This window comes from Gallus gallus, chromosome 3 (assembly GCF_016699485.2).
Source record: "Gallus gallus isolate bGalGal1 chromosome 3, bGalGal1.mat.broiler.GRCg7b, whole genome shotgun sequence".
Lineage (NCBI taxonomy): Eukaryota > Metazoa > Chordata > Aves > Galliformes > Phasianidae > Gallus > Gallus gallus.
Window position 1 is genome coordinate 56533413 of NC_052534.1, and position 15754 is coordinate 56549166.

The following is a 15754-nucleotide window of genomic DNA, read 5'->3' on the forward strand; positions in this document are numbered from 1 at the left end:
AATAGCCAACCTGAACTTCCCCTAGTGCAACTTAAGCCATCACCTCTCATCCTATTGCTGTTAAGTGGGAGAAGTGACCGACTCCCACCTTGCTACAGTCTTCTTTCAGGTTGTTGCAGAGAGTGGTACGGTCTCCCCTGAGCCTCCTCTTCTCCAGACTAAACAGTCTCAGTTCTCTCAGCCACTCCTCATACAACTTTTGTTCCAGGCATTTCACCAGACTTCTTTAAATATATTTATAATCTCCCATTCCTTCAATTTACTTATAAGTTTCCACTCCCATTTAGAGATGATGACCAAAACAGAAGGTCACAAAGGACATTAATATAACGGCACTGTATTTCATTGTTCTGTGGTTTCGTTACGCACATTTTTCCCTAACACCTGATGCCACAGCATCTTTTCCTGATATTATATTTGTATACCTCCAGTGTTTTGTTTTTTTTTTTCTCCACTATCGTATGACTATGGAGGCAATAAATGCAAGTAACTAGCAGTAGGACAAGAGGTAATGTATTTAAGTTGCGCCAGAGGAGGCTCGAGTTGGATATAAGGAAACATTTCTTAGAGTGGTGATGCGTAGGAACATGCTGCCCAGCGAGATGGAAAAGTCACCGTGCCTGGAGGTGTTCAGGAACCATGTGGATGTGACACTGAGTGAAGCGGTTTAGTGGTAAGGAGGCGGTGGGCTGATGGTTGCACTAGGTGATCTCAGCGGTCTTTCCAACCTTAACGACTCCGAAAACCTCGCTGCCCACTGGAGGCCGCAGCGCGAAGCCCACACCCGGACACCCCGGACACCCCGAGCCCTCCCACCCGGCAGCGCCCCCTGCCCGCCGCTTTGAGGCCGCAGCCCTCCTCCGCCCGACACGGCACGGCTCGGCCCGGCCCAGCCCCGCGGCCGCTCCTCCCCACGCCTCCGCCGTCACGGCGCGGCCCCCGCCCCATGACAGGACGGGGCGGTGCCGGGTGGCCAGGCCCTGGCCCTCGCTCGGGAAGCCGGCCTCCCTGTCATCGCCGCCGCAGCCGCTGCGCCCGGTGCGAGGAGGTACGCGGGTGCCGGGTAAGGGCAGCGAGAGCGGGTCGGGACGGCCGGCTGCTTCCCGCTTCCACGCTCGGGTGGCCGGCGGGGGAAAGGGCGGGCGGGGCGGTGGCCGAGCAGGGGCTGTCAGAGGGCGGCGGAGTGGGGCCTCAGTGCTGTGCGGGAGCTTGCGGCGGCCGCCGCCTGGGCCTGGGGCTGAGCGGGGCAGCTGAAGCCAGGGGAGCCCCGAGGTCGGGTGGAGGCTGCCCGGTCCCGGGGTGGCAGGGTGCGGCCGGTCGTGCCCCTCCCGCCGTGACATCCCCCTCGCTTTCTGCCGGACTCTGCCGTGGTGCTCCGAGGGAGGATGCGGGGTCTCGAGCCGGTGTTGTGTGGCGGCTTACGTGCAGTCTGAACGCAGGGAGTTGAGGTGCGCTGCATCAGAGCGCTCGAGGTGTTGGAGGTGTGAGGGGAACAAGGTGTGCTGGCCGCAGAAAGGGAGGCTGCAAGTCGCCTGTGTAAATAGAGCCTGGGCCTGGGGCCCGGCGTTATCGCTGCCTTTCCTGTCGAGTGACTTACAGCTGCCTGAGAAGTGGGCGCTCAGTGCAGCTGTGGGGGAAGTGGAGGGTTTTGCTCTGCCAGGCGTGAAACGCGAGGCACTGCGTCTTCATCAACGCTTAAGGCTAAAATCGGGGAATACTTAATGCCACAGCTGATGTGCCCGTGTATTCTGACCTTCCCTGAGGAGCGAGCAAAGCAGAAGCTGGGAGCGGTGTGGTGGGGTGATTTCTGTGCAGGCGTTGCCCTGCGGGCCTCTTGCTGTGAGCCCGGGGTTTCACATGAATGCTGTTAATAGAAAGGAGGAACGTAGAAGGTTGAAATTTCTTAAAATAAGAGGAAAGTGGTACTGGGTGCTCTGTTGAGCTGTTGTATTTCTGTTCCTTTCAAAAAGGCATCTTTTCTAGCCCTGTACAAATGTACAAAAATACTGAGTAACACTTATCTTGATGGCATACCAAAGAGAAGCTCTGGAAAAATTAAGACCTGTAATTTAGTCATTGTCGTATTCTGGTGGACCAGTTCCCAATGTTTGTCTCCTGTTTCTTCCTAGGAGGCACGATTCTCTTTGTGAAGGCATTTCCCCAAGAACTTGTGTTGTTAGGCTTGCAAAAGGCACACTCTTTTGTTGCTTAACGTAATTATCAGTGAGGATGACTTGGCTAGTGATAAGTATATTCCTTGTTAGCCATGTGTGCTGAGACAGCATTGGTTGTCCTTTAGGCCTAATCCCATTTCAAGTTTCCATAGTTCAGTTTTACACACTGAGCACTTCTAATGCATAACTGCAAATGTAGTGTTTAAGTTGCATCTTTGTTGGGAAATCTTTTCTGGGGAAATGACACTGACCAGCTACACAGTCTTAACAATTCTTATTTCTTCTTAAAAAATAATCTGGTCTTTGCATGATGTAAGTTCAGTTTTGATGTGCTTCAACACAACTAATGAGGCAAGGCCAAGGTGATCGGGCAGAATGGCATAGAAAATTACCTTTTGATCTCTTCTATCTTAGTGTCCCTGCATTAGAGCAAATACAGTTTTAAAATAAACTTTTCTTGCTTTCTTTCCACTTTGGATTTAGGCTTAGTTCTACATGAAACTAGATGATTTGGAAAAAAAAAAAATCTGGATAGTTTAATTTTCATTCATTTTAAACAGGCTGGGAGGAACTCATGTTGCTGTTCTGTTCGCATGTTTATTATGCCCCATAGTTGTTTCTGTATTATAGAAGCCCACGGAGTGCCTCTGTGGATCAGGGTTCCAGCCCATCTGGAGCTGTAAAGCACAGAGGTGGAAAGCATGGTGTTATTCTTAATATGTTTTGGCCTTAAGTAAAACAGGGGGAAAAGGATATATCTAAACAGAACTTACCACCCTCATCCCCACTGGAGAGAACAGTGACAGATTTAATTCTTGTCTGTATGAGTCAGTTGTTACAATGCCTCTGGTGCTGTAGCAGAGAAGTAGTTACCTTATAGTATGCACTCTGTCCCTCATTCCAGAAGCTTTGGTTTCTGAAAGTTTAATTTTATGACTTGCTGCTAAGGTCAGCAACAGCTGATCTCTAATGATTTGTTTTGGGCTGCCTTAGAATGGGAGCTGAAGCCACTCTGTAAAAGTGGTCTGAGACACTCACCTTGTCTCATCTCAGAAGCTGGTTGGTGAAACCTACTCAGATGAGATGGACAGCACAACATCAACTTGCATAAATCTTACTATTCATTGTGATACAAATCCGATACAAAAGTTAGTATTGTGGCTGGCTGCTGTTTTTGGGGGGGAATGGGAGTAGAATCTTTCTAATACTTACCTCATCATTTTTGATTGCGTTTTCACCCTATTTGAAGGATATATATATATATGTATTTGGCAGAGATTATTTTACAAAGGAAGTCACATTTAGAAATTGTTTTGAAGAAACTTTATTAAAAAAAAAAAAGCACATCCAAGCAAACCACATGACTTGTGTCTGGATATTTAAAGGGACAAAATCCTAATTCCAATCAGGTTTAAATTTTCAAGCATTTCTCTGGAATGCAGTGTATAATTTTTGCTTACCAAAAGCTGAGGATTCATGTAAACATTTCTAGATCCTGATCCTAAAATATTCCTTACATTGTAAAATTATTGCTTAAGTGTTCTTTGTTTTGATGTTGTGTATTGGCAGTTTTTCTAGGAGAAGGAAAAATCGTAGAGTATCTAAATGAGAAAATACCAAATGGATTAGATGCTTGTTAACTGTAGCTGACCAGCGCCTGCAGTGTAGTTAGGTCATGGCTGCTGAGATCCAGCCTGTGCTGTGCTTGTCACGTCTCATCATTTTGTCCCAAGGGAGCTTTCAAGGATGGCATCGGAGAGCTGCTTGGTTGTAGAGTTCCATGGCCTTGTCTGGTCAGCGGAAACTGGCCTCTGCAGTCAGCTGCAACCTTACTGGAAGCAGCCAAGGGAAAAGCAAATTGTTTCCATGCCTGATGAAGGAAAGCAAGAAAGCAAGTTGATTTCAGATATATCAGATATATCAGAGTGACTGTGACAGGCAGGAATTCATTAATAGAGAAGTTAGGAAAAATAAATATTGATCTCTTGAATTCTTTACATTTTCTGTATGTATAGAGAGATCTTGCAGTGTTATGTGTCTTAATTCTTTTTTATTTTCCCCCTCCTGAAAACAGACTCAGTTCTTTGGTGGACCTTTTTCAGTAGTTTGACAAGCTGAGTTACCTCTAGATGTGCTCTCAGTCTCTGGCCATGTTGGCAAGCAAAAGATGAGAGTTAAAATCAAAAGCTTGCACCAAGCTGAAACTGTCAGAAGAACTGAGTGCTACTACAAATGCAGATCTGTTCTAGTTGAAACACAAAGAGTACTTCCTCAAACTGCAGCATATCATTAGTTCCCATTTAAAAAGTCATGCAGGCAGTGATGCCGAAGTGTTGCATGATGGAGCAGTTGAAGCTGTGGAACTGAAAAGGGATAATTTCTGTGGAAATGTGGGGTCTCAATGAATGCTCCTGTTGTCTCTGTCTGGAAGGAAATGCTTGGTGCACGTCTCTTTTGTTCCGCAGTGGTTGATATCCTTACCTTGCTCTTAGCACAGCTCCCCTTGGCTTTCCAAGGTGTCTGGATTTGCAGAGGGCAAGTGACTCCAGGCTGACAAGTGAAGGGTGTCTGAGTGCATCTTGAGTGCACGTTCTGTTTAGACACCAGACCTGATTTAACTAGAATGAGGAAGAAGCTCACACTTCCCGTTTTTTTTGGTGGCTTCTTTTTGTTGTTGTTGGAGAGTGTGGGTTGGTTTTTTGGTTGTTTTAGATACAAAAATTTCCTTTTCTTTGGGCTGCTCTGTGACTGGGAATTGATGAAAGCTGATGGCTGACCGCTAAATCCTCATTCCAGTCTGTTACCCGACAGAGACCAGGAACTTACCCTGCACCAATCTGTGTTATCGATGTGCTCTGGAACATCGTAGCTGATAGAAGAATTTGTATAGGATAAGGCAGCTATGAATTTACACTGCTATGCCATGACTTGACTGTAAATTCTAATTGAAAGAAGTTCAAATTCTAATTAAAAGAAGTATGTTGCTCCTTGCCAAAACCACACCCCTTCCTCTTCATTTCACGTCAGTTCTTTAAACAAGCAAGCGAACTTCCCAAAGAGGCAACTTCAGAATGTGGAAAAAAAAAGTTAGCATTTTAACTCCATGCACAGTTATGCTGTTAGAAAGATTTCCTTGGCACCTGCTGTTGTATGTCTAAAGCAGAAGCTGTTTTGTGATGTCTAGAAGCTGATAACTTTTCAAATAAAAAGTTCAATTTAGGAAATGCTAATGAATTGCACCTGCTTCTATCATTTTGGGGTGTTCTTAGAATGGGGACTACATGATCCTTTCTGCAGCAGTGGTGACTGTTGCGCCTTCAGTTTCGAGTGTGTCCTACACTCAGCGCTCTGCAGTGTGGTATCATTACAGCTGAAATTACTCTCCTCTTGCCTTCTGTTGATAGGATGAGGTTAACTAATGAGAGAAGACCACATGTGTTGGAGTATATCATGTGAACTTGGCGATTTTATCATCTGAACGTCTTCTCATTATCTGTCATGTTTGGCTGCCCAGCTATGTAGCTAGAAAGTTAAAAAACTCAAAGTTTTGCTTATTACATAACCAGTACATTTGAGGCAGCTTCCTCACTGACATGCAGTGCAACTTGTTTAAAGATACCTGAAGTCAGCTGTGGAAAGTTTCAGGACAAAAAGAAAGTCAGGCACTTCGCTTTCGTCAACACTTAAATGCTTGAAAAATGTGTTACGTGCAGCTGTCAGTGAATACAGATGTGAAGGGAGAAAACAACCGTGAAGGACTGTTTCAGTTCTGCAGCCTTTTACCCGAGATGATTGGTCTCTTGCTGGCTCTTCCGCCCAGCAACTGCATTTTAATGTTTAACTTCTAACATTAAATATAATATTTAACTACAAAGTAGTTTTAGCCGGTGCTGGCATTGCAGTTAGCATGATACTGACACGTTTAGAAGTAACATCTGAAAGGAAAGAGCAGTGTCAACAGTTTTGAGTATTCTTCTGTTTTTTAAACTGACATCTTTTCATTTGATGCCTATGACTGTATTTCCCACTAAAATGATACAATTTCTTTTGTTAGCATACTAAGCTGTGGAGCCATTTACTCACTAAATTTTACCCTGAAAATACCAGTTCAATGCAATATTGCCTAGAGTTTGCAAAGAGATCGAGGACTGTTGTGCTAACCTCGGTCCAGACAAGTGGGATTTAAGCTGTCTGACTTCAGGATTTCATCTGTGACCCAAAATAACTTGCATCTGCATGTGCAACAGACTAAGATAGGAAGTGTATTGCAGAGAGGTAGAATGAGCTGCCAGTGATTGTGAAGCAAGTTAAGTAGAAGAATGCAAATACGTGTCTCCTCATCTGCCATCAGATTGTTTATTACTGGGGGATGCTTCAAGGCCTGCTGCCTCCAAATAGGATTTGGGATCCTGGTGCAGCAACCTTCTCAAAGTCATGGAGAGTTTTGGCTTTGAGGTAGCAGTCTGGTGTAGGTAATGCACCCTGCAGGGCGGCATCTGTGGGCCAGACTTCTGTAGTTGTAGCCTTGATGGAGTTTTGGGATGGGATGTTTCATAGCTCTGACCATTACAATCTGGCAGCTCTGCTAGAAACTTTCAACACCGAAAGCTTTTAATTTTCTTTCGTGTTCAGCCGCTCTCCCTGAAAGTGATGTGAGAACAATCCTGCTGTAAAACAGCCAGGGTATTTCTCAGTGTATCAATACATGGCATTCTGGAGGTGGAAGAAAGTAATATTTGGCAACAAGAGTGGTTAATTAGTTTTGCTTTAAAAAGTAAATAATAAGGATTTGAGTTCGCAGACTGGACAGCTGGTATCACAATTGACAAGTCAGTTGGCTGACCCTGAAACTGTCTTAGCAGTATCTCTTATTGAGAAGCTGGTAGCCTAGGAAAAGAGAACATTGCACAGTTTGGGTCAAACAGTGGAAATGGGGGGAACTGCTGAAGTTAAAACATTGAACCTTTTAATGTGAATTGCAGGGGGTTGGAAAGGATGAGAGAAAATGAAGCATGGAAATCATGTAATTGTGTTGGATGCACGTATACTTGATTTGCCTGCATTCTCACTGCACAACAGATGTGTTGCCAGTTTTCATTTGCATGTGTATGCATAGCTACATCGTGTTAATTTGGATATCTTTGAACTTGGACTGGAAGTTGCTCTGTGATGATGGAAAGTAAACTAGGACATTTCCAATAGTTACTGTATACTGTATGATTATATATGTGTTCTTTCAGAGCAAGTACATTTGTGTGCATATTTGTGTTACTGAATTTTGGTAATTTTGGCCTTTTAAAATAAGATATGATAGTTCTGGGTGCAAAATTAAAAAAAAACACGTCTACAAATGCATTTGTATACCCAAGTTGTAGAGAAATGAATTTGTTTAGAAACGTATCAGCTGAAGCAGTATAAAATGGCAATTCATAGAATTCAGTTGAAGCTGCAGTTAAAAATCATTGGTATTCAGAGGACGTGAGGTGCCTCATTCATTCTGATACCTTGTGAGAAAGTGTCACTGTTTTTCCCAGCAGTTTAATATGCCAGGTTCTGTCGGTGATATAAGTGATACATGTTGTGGAAATAACCATACAGTTGGTTGTGGGCATAATTCATTAGAAGATTTGGCAGTCACAGAATAAATGTTCAACATTTTCTGTAATGGCAATAAATGAAAATGCATACCTTTTTATTTGCTTACACTAGGGAAAATGTTAGAACTTTGACAAAGGTAGTAGTTTCTGTGACGTAGCTGCTGTAGTGTAATTGCGTGTAATGGCAGATTTTACCCTATACTTATTAATAAACCTAATGGTGAGTTATTGTATTGTCACATTTTTGCTTAATACTTTCTTAATACTTGAATAATTCTTCTGTCTTTGAAATACTCTGTTGTAGAAGAGAGTAAACAGTAGTATGTGAAGGGTTTTTAAAATCTTTTCTTGTATATTTTTCTTTATGATGATGAAGACTTCTGTAAGCCAATGACCAGGACATAATTCTGTTTTCTTTATGGGGGGTTAGGTGTCCCTAATAGGTGGAGACCATTCCCATCGTGGATGACTTTGACAGCAAATCTACCCAGCCATGTCGTACAGTGCCGGCTTGGTGGATCCTAATCAACTAGCCCAGCGCATAACTTCTAACATCCAGAAGATCACACAATGCTGTAAGTTGAATTTATGCATGTTAATATAAAACTTCAGTGTCCGTGCTCTGTGTTTTGGGTTAGTTTCACAGATTCATTCATGGTAACTCGCTCTTTGACCTCACCTGCCCACTTCACAGGTTTGTGGCATACCACACAGCAGATGGAGTCCTTCAGATGTGTGATTAAGTGTGATGTGTCCAGGAGAAGTGCAGTAGCATGCTGTATGCACAAAATGAATGAATAGTTAGTGAGATGGCCACTGGAAATAAGCCAATTTTGACCCGTTCAGTTGTGTGGCACCTTAAGATTGATTGCAGGTTGGGGTGTTTGCTGAGCAAGGACTGCATCAAATATTTGCTGGAGCTTTCATTGCTTATCAGGGGTAGAAGCTGTGGCCATGCAGCTTGCCCTTGGAAGTACTTAATATATATGTAAATAAGATTATGCAAGTGTTAATATACCCGTGCTTAGATTCATCCCACTGGATATTTTAGCTACCTAACTGAGGTGTTCAAGTTAGGGGTAAGTTTGGGAAGTTAGGCTTCTCAGTCATTTTCCCTTCTCTCCGTTTTCCATTATGTTTTCATAGGTTTATTTTATATGAACAGCAAATATAAACTGATTTCTCAAATCATTCAAAGAATCCTTTTCATCATAAGGGAGCTGACCATCAACAGCCAAGCTGACAGCCTGTGATAGGCACTGAGATATAAGTCTCTGCTGTTCGGTAAAACCATGAAGTGAGATCAGTAGTTGAATTCAGAGTATTGTGAACACTGTCACTGAACATAATTAACCATCTTGTGCTAGATCCAGTAAGTCTGTAGTCTCATTCTGCCTCTTCCGTTTACTTTTTTTGCTTCTACTGTGTTTCCTTTCTCCCTGTGATGAATAAGACTTACTAAAAGAAAGCTGGCAAGGCGTAGTTAGAGGGTGACATGCTATAGGGGTTACCTGCAGTTCATCCCTCCTTTTTGAAATTTAGATGGCTAAGTGAGCAATAGAGAGGTGCTTCTGCCTTTCCAAGATCTGAGTACAGATATGTTATCTGCACTGCTGCATGGCTTCAAAACTAGATCAGGCTTCAAAAAGTCCAGCCACATGATTATCTAGGAATCATTAGGTACACAACTGGATTCCACCCTCTCTTCCCTCTAGATCCTACAGAATTTTAACCACTCTGTTACCGTTGTAGTCCATTCTCCTCTGGTAGATTTTATGAGGATCTGGGTTCTGTGAGTGCTGAGCATTTTTACTGGATAGGTCTCTCTAATTGCTTGGCCACTTTCTAGCTATTTTGTTCCCATGCACAGGAGCTGTTTGTCTTTTTGTTGGAAGGTTATGAGCCATGGGAACTTCCAGGTCAAATGAGGAGAAGCCTGCAAGCTTAGGAAGCCGCAGAGCTAGTCACCTGCTAAGTGGGTGTCTATTACATGCCTTTATGATCTTGTTGAGGGAGGGAGGGAGGGAGAGAGAAACTGGAATCTTGACCCTGAATCCATACTCATGCTTCCAAGCTGTTAACTTGATTTTGCACTTCTGTACAGAAGCTCTTAGCATTTGTGAGATGCAACAATATGTTTGAATTACCTCCATTATCCTAGTGCCTGGAGTTGTGGAGATTCTCTGGTTTTCAGAATGAGATTAATGGAGTGAGAGAGAATTTAGTTTCAGATCACTGGTATTTTATGAGAAGTCCCTCAAAACTAATTCACACTTCTGTTAACGTGCAAGCTGAATAGTTCTACACAGCCATAGATGAGATACAGATTAGTTGAAAGGAAGCTGGTTCTTCCAGCTAGAAGCTGTCCCTTTGACTTGTGGACGAATACACATTAACTTCCTGAATTAGGCAGTACTCTACTTTAGAGGTTTTATGATGCAGAAGTTTTATAGGAAGCAACATTGCTTGGAATGAAAATATTTACTGTTGTACTTTTCAACTTCAAAGCTGAATTATGTAGCCCTGCCAAAAGTAATAAATTTGATTTGGTTCCTTGTGAAGTGGTTTTAAATGCCATATACACACAAGGTAAAAAGCATACATTAAATATCAAGCGTTTCATAATGCCACCTGCATGATGCTGCTGTTATGTTAGTACTCATGATCCTTACTTCTTTCCTTGTTCTTTAATCCACTGCTATTGGTTAACAAAGTTCAGTGCTGATCAAGCAGACCAATAATGCAGTCACTTACGGAGGGTACTGGTTTTGGTTTGAGCTGTTGTGTGTTAATAGAGTGCCATTTATATCAGATAGCAGCTGGGATGGCTTAGCACTCTTAAATATAAAGAACAGGTTTTATTTGTCTGTTGATCCAGCTGTGCAGCTGAAGGCATGTTAAGAGTTGTAGATCCATTCTGCCTTGAACGAACCCCTGGTAAACTAGAACAGTCAGTGCTGTCTGTAATAGGCTGGCAGAGCTTTGGAGGGAAGAGAGCATTGGATAGGTCATTTTTAGGACCCCAAAGATAGAAGGTCTCTTGGAAATTTAAGCCAGGAACGCACCTTAGATGTGTTTGGGATCCCAAAGTCTAGACTGTTCTATGGGGAATAAATAAAAATTCAGCTGTTCTTTAAAATCAAGTTTTCTTGCTCAGTACTTCTATAGAAACAAGCAATTTTAATATCATCTGGCGAGTGGAGCCTATCTTCCCTGGCCTGAAGAGATGCAAACTCATATTTTGCCTGTTGATATTACCTCTGAGCTGAGATTTTGGAAGCCAGTCTGGAGCATTTCTTCTTTTGTTGAAACTGTAACATCAAGCTGCTGGGATTGCAAAAATCAAAGCTCTTCTTGATATCCAGTGCTGAGTAGCAGTCTTTAGGTAAGAGAGTCAGAATTGGGCTCTTAGACCTATTTATTCGTCATGTTGTCAGAGTTTACATGACTCTTTCAATGAACAGCAGTACGAAACCTGAGGGGCATGAACCACATATGCCTAAATGAGCTGTAGTGTTCTATGCTGAGCATCAGTGTTGTCAGCTGCATTGGGCATGCTCATGTGCCTGCAAGCCACGTCCTGCTGTTTTGGTCTTGAGTTTTTGTTATCTGGGGATAGAAACAGAACTGGGAACAGCTAGGGAAATCTCAGTTTTAAACAGGAAGAACAAACAAGCCTGTAGTGCACTTTGGCAGTGCTTAAGTAGCTGCTAAATTGCTGTGTTAATAGAGCACAATGTATGATTAAGATTTGAAAGTCATGATGTCTGGAATCTGGTCCTAAGTGACTATGATTTTCATTCCAGGCCAGCCTTATATCTGATTAGAAAACTTAGATTATACACCTTGTGTGGGATTTTTGAAATAGAAATTTACAGATGGTTGAGCTCTGTCCTTAACTTTCTAAATACGAAGAACAGGAACATGGAGAACGGTATATAAAGAATGGCACAGTCTACGGAGCTCCAACATGTCTGGATTTTGCAGATAGAGAACCTGTTATCGAGTTATTTCAATCAGTTTTTGTCAAGGGAGCAGTAGTCCCAGGACTTGGTTTCATAGGTCACGCACTCACTGGTATTACGGTAGCATAATGAAAGCTGCTATAACTTGTTGCATCCTGAAGGAAGGCATTACTCTCAAATACTTCCTGTTGGGCACTTATTTACTGCATCTAGATAGGCAAGGAAAGAGTAATGCAAAGAAACCAGGTGAGCTAACAAAAAATATTTCTCAATGGCAAACAAAGTCCTATCTCCTTAGAAGCTTTTCTGCCAGGCATGTTCATTTACCATGCTGGGGAATGCCATGAAAGATGAGAGCATGGAGTGCACATTGTGATTTTATTTTATTTTGTTTAAGGAGCACGCAGTGAATTGTACAAGAGAAAATCCAGAAAATGGACAGATTAGAGTAAGATAAGTAAAACAAAAAGCCTAATTTAAAAGCTTTAGTGTACGTTAATTTCAGACTTCCTGCAAACGTAAAGATGAGGGTTATTTGAAATCTGTGAGGTTTCTGTATTTTAAAGAATTAGTGTATCAAGACATGGGAAAACAGTTTATTTGAAAAGTTGTACCCAGCAGGGAACAGAATGGAGGTCATGTTCATTTAGAAGGATGATTTCACAGCTGTAAGAGTAGGACATATATGGTTAGGATAATAGGGGCCCCTTCTACTCAGCTGGAAAGATTTGACTCGTGAATCTGTGACAGGAACTCTGCAAGATGAAGTAGTTCACTGTGCTGTTGTTGTTTGGTTTTTTCCTACCCCCATGTTCTTCTCAAGTCTTTCTCCTGTGTGGGTATCATTGCCTTTGTTTCACTTGGCTCCTAATTTTTTTTGTTTGTTTTTGCACTGAGCTACTGAGTCTGTAATCTTCTAAGAAGAGCAAGAGTGCAAGCTACATAGATAATTACTACATCTCCACTGACATCTGAAGCCTGGATTTAGGAGCTGTTGGTTGAAAAGCAGCATAGCAATATGCTGCATTTTGATAAACAACACAGAACAAAGCCTGGTGTTGATAAAGCATGCCCAGTTTTAGTGTTTGAGGGGTCTTCTGGTTTACAAGCTGTAATCATGCAGTTACAGAACCCACTGTGACTCATCTAAGGCATTCATATTCCTCCACTGTTCCTCGCTCCCTCCCCAGTTTATAAAGGTCATGTGGCAAGCTTTTGCCCATGCTTTTGCTTTTGCTGCAAAGTCAGTACAATGTCATAATTTACCCTTGCTTACTTCTGGCAAGGTCAGTGATAGTGTATTTGATTTGTTTGCGGACACTGAAAGTCAGCCTAGCTGGAGGAGCATGTGCTCTTCATGCTGGAAGATTATTTTAAAGATATGTAATAATAATTCAGTAGCCAAAATCTGCATATGGCTAGAGAGAGTCTGTCTGGCTTTAACAGAGTCTTTCTCATAAGGACCACTGCTTTCTGCCAACTCTTTATTTTCTGTTTGTTAAGGTAGCACAAACATCTATTCACATAGAACGCGTTCCCTGAAGGTCAACTTCAACCAGCAGAGATCACTTCTGTGATCCTTCTGTCATGTGATACCTCTCCCATAACAGCAAGTTTGTCCAATTTTTGTTGAATCCCAAGCATTCTGTAAGCCAGTATCTTCACTGAATGTTATTAAAATCTGAGCCGAATTACATCTATCATATGACTTCTCTTTTCAGTTTTTGTAACTGTAGAAAATCAGAAACATAAATTGAGCTTTGAGGGATACTAGACTTCTGGTAAGTGCCTTTTACAGTCTGAAACATTCATGAGAAAATGCATCTGCTGCCATGTTTATATCTCTAACAGATCCGTGTGATTATTCCTTAGAAGAATAGAGACTACCAAGTAATGATGGTAGAATGGTAAGTTAGATCACTGAGGTGTTAAAGTCACACCCTGTATGAAAACAGAACCAATTCTATTTCTGTTTCAAGTGTGGTTTTGTACAGGTGTGGTTTTAAAGCAAATAGAGCTTGATGAGACTCTAACAATGGTATTGTTAGAAATTTAAGTAGTAATTATAAAATCACTGTGCAATTGCAAATAGCATGATGACCAGTGGAGACGTCTACAATTTTGTCTGAACAACTGTTTATTTTGGTGGTGAAACATATATATGGTCTCATCTAGACAAGGTAATTTTTGCAGAACAACCTGCATTTGTAGCAGAGATGAGAAGGGATCTGGTCAGAGTTCTGCCAGAGTCACTGAAGAGCTTGGGTTGGAAGGGACTTTAAAGTTGATCCAGTCTGTAGATAGGGACATCTTTCATTAGATCAGGTTGCTCAAAGCCCCATCCAACCTGGATGTGAACATTTCCAGGAATTCACAACTTTTCTGGGCAAAACCTTGTTCCCTGTCTCATCTCACAGTGGAAAAATATTTTCCTTATATCCAACCTAAATCTACCCTCTTCCGTTTTAAAATTGTTATCCTTCATCCTGATCCTACACGCCCTGGTATAAAGTCTTTCTCATGAGTCCCCTTTATATACTGACAGTCTGCTGTGCAGTCTCCCTGGAGCCTTCTCTTCTACTGGCTGAACAAGCCCAGCTCTCTCAACCTTTCTTTGTAGGAGAGGTACTCCAACCCTCTGATTATCTCTGTGTGCCTCCTCTGGACCTGCTCCAACAGCTCCATCTCTTTCTTCTACGTGGGATCATCATGCTCCTTGCTGTGTCCAGAGTTACTTTTAAGAGTCTTTCTGAGGTTGTTAAAATGCCTCATTCATTCTGTTGGATTGTCCTCCTTCTAGTCAGGAAAACAGAGTAGTGCATGGCAATTTGATTATCCAGGGAGCCCTCTATCACATACTTAAAGCTCACATGCAATATGCTGCTCTCCTGTAAAAACTTCAAATAAGCCCAGGTCAGTGGTTGACAGCAAGTGTATCCCTGAATGATAGCTTCTTTCTTGTGTTGACCAGGCAGTGGTGTTGCATGTCTTTGCTTCCATGTCAATGCTTGAGTAAACTTCCTGTGTTAATGGCCTCACCTCATAATGAACAAAATTTCCTTGCTTGAGTGGGTTGGGTTTATGGTGTTTGTGCAGCTATTGTGCTCTAAAGAATCATGCACTGCTTAAAGAACATAAGTTGTTCCTTAGATAAATGTTCTGACTTTGGGGTTTCAGGGAGTTTCCAGGGAGAATTTAGGATATCAACACAAAGTGGCTTAATGGCTTCCCCTCAGCTGAGCTGTAATAATTGATGACATGATCAGTTATTGTGCATTTAACATGCATTTAGTGTGCTCTACATTCACATTAGAAGAACAAGCATTACTTCAATCTCACTTGACAATTTCTTTGTATGAACCACTAGAAATGGTAGTACACTAGCGTAAAATGATTACAGTTGAACTGAAAAAACTGAAGGCAGATTCTCAACTCCAGACATTGCTACCTGTATTTCTTTCTGGTTACCTACAGGCATGATTCTATTAAGAACTGTAAGAACCTTTAATAAAACTCAACAGAAGGGGGTACGAGACTTAGTTTTCCTTCTTTTTGTACCAATCAAGTCTCCCATTTTTCGTTTTATTACGTAAATACTTAAGGTACTGTTTCTCTACACCGATGTATTGCACTTCTTATTTTTGTTTTAATCATCTGAAACCAAATCACTGAGCTCTTAGAAAATGGCAGTTGGGTACCTTCTTGGAGGGCAGGTGGGGTTGCTTTTTATTATGGAATTGGAATTTCTTTGGCTGGTGGTATACTGATTTATTTGCTCTGGTGAACTAGTACTCTTGTTAAAGCAGGGACAGCAAAGCGTATGGCACATCAGCATTACGATTTGTTTAAATCTTTACTGAATGTGAACTATACTAATAGTTTTAAAGAGGTACTTAGGCTTGTACAGAAAACTCTTGATATGCTGATTTTATTACCACTGTGCTACGTTGTTGTATGTAAGCTTTTATACATGTCTTGTGTAGCATCTGTCCTTAGTCAAATTCAGACAAAAGCACAG

At 42.0% G+C, this 15754-nt stretch overlaps 1 protein-coding gene across 3 annotated transcripts in view; it reads left to right on the top strand.

Moving 5' to 3' along the window:
• The first annotated feature begins 921 nt into the window (after positions 1–921).
• The window catches only part of STX7 (syntaxin 7), a 32078-nt gene continuing 17245 nt past the window's right edge, over positions 922–15754 (top strand). The window contains exons 1-2 of one of the 3 annotated variants that reach the window (NM_001012943.2): positions 922–1063; positions 8202–8346. In NM_001012943.2, coding sequence (NP_001012961.1) covers positions 8265–8346 — 82 coding nt within the window. In that variant the 5' untranslated portion in view covers positions 922–1063; positions 8202–8264. The remainder of the gene's footprint in view (positions 1064–8201; positions 8347–15754) is intronic. The other 2 variants (XM_040697272.2, XM_015284114.4) reach the window with 2 other exon arrangements.